Raw genomic sequence first — 10,561 nt, 5'->3', positions numbered from 1 at the left:
TGCCCGATAATAGCTGGCTCCAGCACGCCCGCGACCTAGTGAAGATAAGCGGCTCAGAAAATGGATTGATGGACGAATTTAGAATGTGGACTCATCGGACCACAGAACAGTTTTCCCAGAGAAGCCTACGGCGTTTCTGGGTGTTGTTGATAAATGGCTTTTGCTTTGCATAGTTGAGTTTCATGTTGCACTTACGGATACAGCGCCAAACTTTATTTACTGACATTGGTTTTCTGAAGTGTTCCTGAGCCCATGTGGTGATATACTTTACACATTGATGTCGTTTTTTGATGCAGTGCCGCCTGAGGGATCGAAGGTCACAGGCATTCAATGTTGGTTTTCGGCCTTGCCGCTTACATGCAGTGATTTCTCCAGATTCTCTAAACCTTTTGATGACATTATGGACCGTAGATGATGAAATCCCTAAATTCCTTGCAATTGTACGTTGAGGAACATTGTCCTTAAACTGTTTGACTATTTTCCTCACGCACTTGTTCACAAAGAGGTGAACCTCGCCCCATCTTTGCTGGTAAATGACTGAGCAATTTAGGGAAGCTCCTTTTCTACCTCATCATGGCACCTACCTGTTCCCAATTAGCCTGTTCACCTGTGGGATGTTCCAAACAGGTGTTTGATGAGCATTCCTCAACTTTCTCAGTCTTTTTTGCCACCTGTCCCAGCTTTTTTGGAACGTGTTGCAGCCATAAAATTCTAAGTTAAACTATTGTTTTAGAAAATAATCATTATCAGTTTGAACATTAAATATCTTGTCTTTGTAGTGTATTCAATTAAATATAGGTTGAACATGATTTGCAAATCATTGTATTGTTTTTATTTGTTTAACACAACATCCCAACTTCATTGGAATTGGGGTTGTAGATTTTTTTTTTTTTTTTAATTATCTGGGGGGGCCATACATGGGTTGCCCACCCTGGCTCTATAAATGTTCATTATATTGTCGATTGAGCCATAATCCCGCTCTTCACTCGAAGTGAATGTGCACTGAAACTGTTTACATGCATCCTGTGTATAAAAAGTCATCCTAAAAATCGTTATCTCCAGCTGTTCTTTGATGAAGGTGACAGTCACTGTTATTTGATTCCCCCCACCTTAAAAAAAAAAAATTACTCATGGAACCTTTCGGATGTGCACTAAGTGACATTTGTTCTGTGTAAAAGTAGCTGATTGGTTAAGATTTTATTGGGAAGAGGTGTTAACTGACAAAAGGAAAATCATGAATATTTTTTCAGGAAGGGAAGGCGAGTGTTGACAGTCGTCACGGCTCTGCATGGGAGATGTCAGGGTTCTCCAGCAGGATTGTACACATTTCAATAAATACTTTTGACAAATCGCATGGGTTTGTGTTGATGAGTCAACATATATGGAGTTAACACAAGAAAAACCTTTACATATTTTATTGATATTAAAATGCCAACAAAAGTAAAAAAAAAAAAAAAAAAAAAAGCTTTCACTTGGATTCCTTCTTGACTTTGAGGAATTCTGCCATGTTGGAGAAATACTTCTGGTTGGCTTCGGCCACCTTTTTCTCCGCAGCCTGCGGGTTGACGATCTCCAATCCCTGCGGGTGAGACGAAATGGTGAAAATATTGAACACGAGCTGGCACTCGGGGAAATGAGACTTGGCGAACATGTTCACCTGTAGAGGAGTGAAGGCAACGCTGGAGCTGGTCCCCGACGAGCGATCTCTCACTGTGGACTTGCCGCCGTACGTCACGCTCTGCTTCTGCAGCGTCCTCTGTTGCCAAAGCACAACATACGAGCACATTCAGACGACAATACTCTACCAACATTGTGGTTGATTTTTACATCTCAGCACCTTTCAAGACACTCAAAAAGTCCAGAAATTTCTTACTGTGAAAAAGGGAAATGCTCAAGATAATCAGTACTAATTAAAATGCATTTTATCTACATTAGATTTTTGTTTTAATTATTTTAAAAATACATAAAATAATTAAAAATAAATGATGAATACACTTACACCATAAGTGTACTTCTAAAACATACACATTTTAAAACTGACACTTTTACAGCACAAAACAAATACACACATTTAAAGAAACTACACACACGAAATACAATTAAAATGTTTAAAATCCAAAGGAAAAAAAACTACAAATAAAATACACAAAAAACTAACACACAAACAAAGGGAACACACTACACAGGCCTGCACACAAAATACACTTAAAACACATTTTAAAAACATTATACAGAAAAAAATACACTTAAAAACCATAAATGCAAAACACACACACACAATTAAAACACAATACATAAAAAACACACACAGAAAACACAAAGAGAAAACACCACGCACAAAATACATTTAAAACATACACAAAACACACATTTAAAACACAGGAAACATGACACACACAAAAAATGCAATTAAACACAAAACACTTCAAATACACACACGCAGAATACACTAATAAACCACCCCCAAACACACAACACACATTTATAAACACACTTAAAGCACTCACACACTTAAAGGCCTCTGGTGAGCTTATTGCTGTCCAAACCTGTTTCCATTCTATTGTTGTCATGCAGCTTCACAGGGTCCGTCGGTTTACTTTACTTTGTTTTTCAATAGTTAACTTATTTGCAAATATGCAATATTTAATAAAACATGTAGATTTCATGTAGAGAGAAATGTAGAGATTTTTTTGTTTGTGTCTTGGATAAAAATGGTAGTAATAGTCGTACACGTTATTTTTTCATTCTACAGCCACAATGAACCAAACTTGTAAAAATGTTAAATTCTGATGACATAAAAATGAAGAAGAAGAAAAAAAAAAACTATGCACAGCTTTTAGTAGTTCTATTTTTTTTACTTTGCATCTACTTCAATGAGATATTGGTGATGTAGAAAAAAAGATTTGCCATGTTGACGTTGTAAGGCTTGGCTGCTGCCCTTACCTGGAGGGATTTGGAGATTCTGGCCTTGGTGGCGTCGTTGACCTGTGCCTGCCTGACGCGTCCGCTGCCGCTCTTCCCCAGCTGACCCAGACTGAAGCCCAGGTCCTCCTGGTACGCGTCGTCTTCTATCTGCCGCACGACAACAAAACGAACCTCACTCATGAAGCAGGAGAGCGAAAATAAACCCTAGGAGGCGTGTGATAAAGATGGCGGACGCGTGTTGGCATACCTCCGCAAAGGTCATCCTGTTGGCGTGTTTCCTGATCTCAGTGAGGCCCAGGCGCTCTTTCATCTTTCGGTACCTTCACACAAAGACACGGAGGCTTGAAATGGACACAGTGGCTATCGACGACATCATGCAGCTTTAAAGAAAATAAAATGACTCTTCTATATTAGGCGTGGGTTTGCGTGTGTACCTCCTGCCTCCTCTTTTCTTCCTCTGCCCGTCCAGGGGAGCGGGCAGAGGTTTGACCTGCTTGACGGGTGGAGGCTCCTGCCACTTGTCGAACTTCCTCTCAATTTCTTCTTTCAGGTCGTAACCCACCTGCACAAAGTGTCCTTTTTTAAGGGTATGAGGGCCTTATATTTCTATAAATCTTTTTACCCAGTAACAGACACCCCCCCCCCTCCCCTCGCGCGTCCACTATTTGCAGAAACAGGTCATAAAGGCAGACTTTCTGATACAAGCTCTTGTGTGCTCAGTACAATTGTCCCTGCTCACCTTGCCGTCAGAGCTCTCATGAAAACTGTCCACTCTTGAGGCCAGCGTGCACTTTGCAGACACCAGACGGGCCGCCTTCCTCCTCAGGTCCTGCAGACAAGAAACGAAAGCTACAGTGAAGCCTATTTATCGCCGGCAATACAATCCAGACCAACCCGAAATAGGTGAAAATATGCGATATAGAGAGACCGTATAAAAAGTGGTTTTGCTCATCTATTTTTTGTTATTCACTGAAAAACTAATCTATTTTCTTTTTATGTGCTCAGGCATTGAACGGCCACTATTTACAGGGATGGAGACCAAGCCCTGCCGTGAATAGCTAAAATCTACCAGTAATTGACACCCACCCAAAAAGGGTTTGTAATTGCCTCAAGGTATCACAAAGAAACTTTTTTTCTTTTAGACAAACCCTCTGGCCTGACTAAATGAAGCTCCTCCAGATCACTTCAATATACTGTAGGTACTGGACACCAGCATGTCATTAAATGGCACCAAAAGCAATAGTTTTATATTAAACATGGTTTTGGCTTGAGCACAAATAGTGAATAAGCAAGTTTTTTTTAACAAATAACAGAAGGAGCCCCCCCCACACACAAAATCTGTGATTAGGCAAATTTGCGAATGCCAAACCACAAATATGAAGGGGTTCAGTGTATTGCTCTGGCACCATCTTGGTACCAACTAAATAGAATAAAGTGAGTTGAGGACTTTCATTTTGATAAAAAGGAGTGCTTTGGTGCCAAATTGTGGCAACTTGGTAACCAGAAATGACATGTGTTGAGGCGCTTCATACAGACAAAAGAAGAGCTTTGGCACCATCTGGGTTCCAAGGAACTCCGTTGAAGTGAGTTGAGGAGCTTTATTTGGACAAAAGTAGTGCTACGCTCCCACCTTGCAGCATCTTGGTACTATGTTACTAAGGAACTATGTTGCCCTGAGTTGCAGAGCTCTAGACAAAAGTAGTGCTTCGATGCCATCTTGGCACCAAGGAAATGTTGAAGTGAGTTGAGGACAATCATTTAGACAAAAGTAGTGCTTGGCCACCATCTTGTGGCATCTACAGGTGATGATGAAAATTTTAAGGGGCAGGCTTCAATTACGTGCGGATTGACTGTAAAAACACTGAGTAAAAGATTGGTTGAAAAATAAATGTGAGATCGTCATTTGCCGCAATATAGCGGGGAAACACCTAATTAAAGGTTTAACACCGTGCATTTTGTATTGTTATTTTTACCGGGCTTGCAGGCCTAAACCTTTATTTCAAAAGCGACCATTGCTTACGGGTGGTAGCGTCTGCACCACATCGCAGTGGTAGATGAAGCCCGTGTGAGGGAGCAGCGAGGTGCTGCTGAAGCCGGACAGCGTTCTCCTCTGAGCTCCCAGCAGCATCAGGTTGCAGGCGGGCATCTTGGACAGGTTGGTGAGACCTCCGGCGATACCTGAGGTAAGAGAGGGGTGTGAAGTGGCCAGAACAGAAGAAAAAGAAAAAAAAGAAGCGCAGAAAGGGAGGAAGGAGGCTGACCCATGAGCTTGGCGGCAGTGGACGCGCCGACGATGATGGAGAGATTGGGGGCGATGAACGACATCCTGGACTCCACGTACTCGTAGATCCTGTGCTTGGATTGGTTCAGCTCCAGAGCCATGTCGCACGACTCCTCCAGCTGCTTCAGCTCAAGCTCGTTCAGCAGAGACCTGCGCACAAAAATATTCACGGGAATATTTTAGCCATCATTGGAACGAGCGTCCACTCAGCATAGAGGAAAGAAGCCGAAGTGCGACAGCAAATATCCCAAATTTTCTATAAAATAAAACATCCATCCATTTTCTGAACCGCTTGTCCTCACTAGGGTCGCGGGCGTGCTGGAGCCTATCCCAGCCATCATCGGGCAGGAGGCGGGGTACACCCCGAACTGGTTGCCAGCCAATCGCAGGGCACATACAAACAAACAACCACTCGCACTCACACACCTACAGGCAATTTAGAGTCTCCAATTCATGCAAGTTTTGGGGATGTGGGAGGAAACCGGAGTGCCCGGAGAAAACCCACGCAGGCACCGGGAGAACATGCAAACTCCACACAGGTGGGGCCGGGGATTGAACCCAGGTCCTCAGAACTGTGAGGCTGACACTCTAACCAGTTGTCCACCGTGCCGCCTAAAATAAAACAAATATGCACAAATAAATTTGTTTCGTTATCCTTACGGTTCTTATCTACCTTCAATTACATTCTATTGGTTAAATATTTTTACTTCTGTTTTTAAAATGTAATATATATTTCATAACTTAATTTAAAAAGTGTAAAATGCAAAAAAATAAATAAACAAACTAAAAGTGTTAGTTCAACAACAGGCAAAAATCTGACTTCTTGCACAAGCCTTACATAACTGACAAAAAATAAAACCCCTTAGAAGTGTTTTGATTTTTTTCCCCTAATTGTTGGATCACCCTGGGAATCCTGACGTGCATTTGGAAGGTTTTGCTGAGCTCCCTGCCTGAAATGTGTTTTTTAGGCAACTGGAAAATTTTGACTTTTTGGATAAACCTTAATTCCTTCTGATGTCACTCACTAGGCCACACCCCTTAAAGGCACACGTCCAACACACGAGTACTACAGTAATTACACTTTATAAAAACTGTTCATCTTTTTACATTTTAACAAGTGACTGGGCATCCCAACAATGAAATGGAAAAAAAAATAAAAAACTGATTTCAATTGCAAAGTTTTATAAGAAATCAAACGATTTGTATTAGCGTTGAGAATTATGACATTTGTGTTTGAAGAAAAACTGGAATTTAAAAGGCACCTATTATCGTAAGAAAGCTTGTTGCAAGCTTCTTCATGTAGCCTACTTTTTGTAGGTGGCCGATGCACTGCCTGCAGCAGAGTTTAAACGACACGTGCGTAACTCACCCTTGTGTGGTGGAGGCTGTGACGCTCACAACCATGATGGTGGCGTTGGTGAGGATCTGCTGTAAAGTCTCGTTGTTTTTGCACTTCTCCAGGTTGTTTCCCAGCTCCTGAGGACCAACACAAAGAGTAGAAAATATTCGTCAGTAGGTTCACCATTCACATCTGCATAATTATTTAGCATTTATAATTCAGGTAGTGTTGGCATATGCACTGCTGCTTTCGTTGCCTGATACAAGTGGAAGTCAAATCGGGCTGTAACTAATGGTTATTTTAATAATCGATTACTCTGTTGATTATTTTTTCGATTAATCGATGACTGATAAAAAAATAAAATAAATTTCATTTTCCCTTTTATTCAAAAACGGGAAAACAATATTATTTCAAACTGACAAACATTAATTTAGAGTCAGTTACTGGTTTGGTCTTTAACATGTCAAAAATAGGCAAAAATGTTGTCCAAAGTAAAGCAGATGTTTGCAAATGTCTTATTTTGCTTAAACACAAAGATAATCAGTCCGCTTTCACAGAGGACTAGCGAAAACTGAGATTATTTACTGTAGAGAGGCTGAAATTCTTAGGATTTGGACAATTTGGGGGTAAACTAGGTCTCTAAACGATTCATCCATTATCAAAATAGTTGTCAATTAATTTAATTAATTGATTAATTAATTTGATTCTGGTGTCCAATTTGTTGCAAAAAAATCTAGAATTACCTCACTGTGGAACTAAAAAAAAAGGCTTATCCTTTGCTATTCTATTCTCACCTTGACTGTGCGGATGTAATCCAAAGAATCCGGCACCAGAGATTCTAATTCCGGGAACCTTTTGGAGTATTTGTCACGTGTGAACTTGTGAATGATATCTGGAGAGAAAGACGAGAAATCAGTTTAGCAGAACAGAACTGAGAAATCGTGAACGTTCTGAGAGGATCGTTCACACTCACTGAGCTCGTTGTCGATCTCCACCGTCAGGTTATTGGCCGCTACGATGAGCCTGTATTCTGGGTCGGCCTCCACAGGGCCTGACACTGTACGGATTAAAAAGTAATAATAATAAAAACACGGCAGAATTAAATGTAAACGGTAATGATATACACTGAACCTCTGTTTATGTTCTAGATCCAGCCACGATGGGTGAAAATCAATGTTTGAGAAAGACCATATAAAAAAATCTTTTTGAAAGAGTTTTAGCCCTCCTACAAGCTTTAAACACATTTAAATTTATTAAAACACACTTTTACTTTTTTGACCCTCGCACAGTCGCAGTTCAGCACCCGTGGATTCACTTATTCACATTTTAAAAAAACAAAATTCTTTTCGGCGGGGAGAACCAACTCTGAAAATACTCATTGGCAGTTTATGCTTGCTTATTCAAGAATTTGGGGAGTTTAAAAAACACAACAACATGCTCAGCCAAACCATACAATTTTGTCTAACAAAAGCTAAAATGGCAAAATTACAAACTTTCAAAACAACTACTACTTTAACACACATGGAGCAGCAACACAAACAAACTATTCTATCAAATTAGCTATTTTCTCTGCTCTGTGGGAACATTGTTACTGGTCCTAAAAATATATATATTTTGAAATTTAAAAAAATCTTACACACTGTACTTAGGCCTTCAGCTCACTCACCATCTGAGTTCTTGCGTTGCTTTCCGACATATCCTGATATCTTCTCCATGATGTCTGAAAACTTTAACACAGCAGCATTATTAGCAAATGACCACAACAACAGACATTTCAATACAATCACACATTAGGGTTACAAAGGGGTGGAAAATTTCAGGTAAATTTTCTCAAGATTTTTTTTTTCCTCTCTCTAATCTCAAGATTAGCCTCTGCATTTTTTTGCTAAACCCTTTCGGCAACACTTCATGCTCAATTGTACTTGCATGAAGTGTGGTTGTTCTAGTCAGGATTATGCTGGGATTATTTTCCACAACTACATTTAAATTAAACTGTGTGAAATCCTGGTTCACTCCCATTCGTTTATTCATTATGTGTGGGACCCCCCTCACATATAAAAAAAAAAAAAAAAAAAGATTATCCCTCGTAATTAAAAGATTTTTTCAATGTTCCAATGGAAAGTTTCCAACTTTGAAAATTCCTGGAATTTTGCCACCCTCATCTCACGTCATAAAACGTACTTGTTTGCTATTGCGGAGTTTGGCGATGGACGCGACACTCTCCGCTTTACTGTAGTCCACTTCCATCTCCTCGGGGATGTCCTCCAGCCTGCCGTCGTTCCTCCCCTGCGAGGCCTCTCCATCGCTGTCGCCTTCCTCACCTTCTGGGTACAAGCCATCCTCACCCTCGTCGCCAGCCTCCTCCAAGTCCGCCAGGAGCTCGTCGGCCAGAGACATCTGTACGCCCAGGCAGACATGGTGACGATATACACAAACTACTACTAAAAAGAAAAAAACGTTGGGATATTCGGCTTTCTATGCCTTTCTGTGACTCTACCAGTCTCTCTGTTGCACCCTGTACATGACAATCTGTGACACTTGTAAGTTTGGCCTAAATAATATGCTTTAACATACTATTTACTAGGCCATTATGGATACAATACATGTTATGTTTATATGGAACGCTCAATGCACAGCACGGTCACAGTATTGTAAGTATATACAGTAGTTGCCTTTAGTTGAAAGTCAATAAGCCTAAGAAAGCAACCACGGACGACTTTAAACCACCAACAACTACGGACTACTGAATGAATAGAACCTAGAACAAAGAACACAAAGGAGGAACGAATACGGAATTAAAATCAACATATAAACTACTTGTGAAGCTATAATCGTGCGTTTAGTTTGCTACAGCTAGCCTTACTAGACAGCAAACGTTGGCTAATCGTAGCAGGCTAACAATAATAAACCCTCTCAAAAGGCACATTAACTTACCTCGAATGTTTAAATTCAGGGAGACTGATAACAAAAGCACACGGACGTCCTTCGTAGTGTTCAAATCCTTTTAAATTATCCGAAAACACCTAGTTTTGCCTTCTTTCCCCCAACAAAATGTTGCCACTGGATGATGCTGGTCGCGTGGAAATGTCGTCATCAAAGCCACATGGCTTTATGGGAAATGAAGTCAGAAATTGACTGTCGGACAGTTAATCTCGGATAAATCTTGGATGATCTTGGCTAAATCTCCATCCATTCATTTTCCGTACTGTTTATCCTCGCAAGGGTCGCGGGCGTGCTGGAGCCTATCCCAGCTGACTCTGGGCGAGAGGCGGGGTACACCCTGAACCGGTCGCCAGCCAATCGCAAGGCACATAGAAACAAACAACCATCCGCACACACGTTCACACTTATGGGCAATTTAGAGTCTTAATTGAAACAAGCATGCATGTTTTGGGGACGTGGGAGGAAACCGGAGTACCCGGGAAAAACCCAAAAACATGCAAACTCCACACAGGTGAGGCCGGATTTGAACCCACGTCCTCAGAACTGTGAGCGAGATGTGCTAACCAGTCATTTTTAAAAATAAAAATAAACTTTACATACACTTTTTAACACTTTAACCATATCCATCTGTTTTTAAAATAAAGCCATCATTGCAAGTTTATTATATATATGCAGCATTAGTAAATAAATTTAAAAAGTAAATAAATGAAAAAGGCAAAATGGATTAAAGTTGTGTAAGAATTACAGTAAAATCCATTCATCTGTTTTCTATAGCGCATACGCCGAGTTGCGAGGTACACCCTGGACTTGTTGTCAGCGAATCCCAGGGCACATAAAGACAACTGTCGATGGGTTGCCCATGTGTGTTCATCATGTTGTAGTATTATCACATACAAATAATATTTAAACCCCCATATTGGTGATTGTTATACAAATGTCAGGGTTTCTAGTAGTGAACTTTGAGGGATGCCGGTAGACAACCCATCCATCCATACATTCATTTTCTATAGCATTTGTCCTCATTAGGGCTGTGGTGAGTTTGGTGCCTATCTCAACTGACTGGACGAGAAGCG

General features: G+C 40.7%; 1 protein-coding gene across 1 annotated transcript; it reads right to left on the bottom strand.

Moving 5' to 3' along the window:
- Window positions 1-1,420: 1,420 nt before the first annotated feature.
- Window positions 1,421-9,775, bottom strand: prpf31 (PRP31 pre-mRNA processing factor 31 homolog (yeast)). The gene is made up of 14 exons (XM_061675680.1): window positions 9,480-9,775; window positions 8,727-8,942; window positions 8,212-8,272; window positions 7,519-7,602; window positions 7,340-7,437; window positions 6,576-6,682; window positions 5,187-5,356; window positions 4,946-5,103; window positions 3,665-3,754; window positions 3,360-3,487; window positions 3,173-3,245; window positions 2,944-3,072; window positions 1,658-1,756; window positions 1,421-1,579 (listed from the first exon to the last, which is right to left on the bottom strand). The coding sequence occupies exons 2-14, from the start codon at window positions 8,940-8,942 to the stop codon at window positions 1,469-1,471; spliced, it is 1,524 nt and encodes a 507-aa protein (XP_061531664.1). The 5' UTR covers window positions 9,480-9,775; the 3' UTR covers window positions 1,421-1,468.
- Between the last annotated feature and the right edge of the window lie 786 nt (window positions 9,776-10,561).

The sequence above is a fragment of the Phycodurus eques genome, chromosome 4 (assembly GCF_024500275.1).
Source record: "Phycodurus eques isolate BA_2022a chromosome 4, UOR_Pequ_1.1, whole genome shotgun sequence".
NCBI lineage: Eukaryota > Metazoa > Chordata > Actinopteri > Syngnathiformes > Syngnathidae > Phycodurus > Phycodurus eques.
This window is presented reverse-complemented; position numbering and strand designations above follow the sequence as displayed.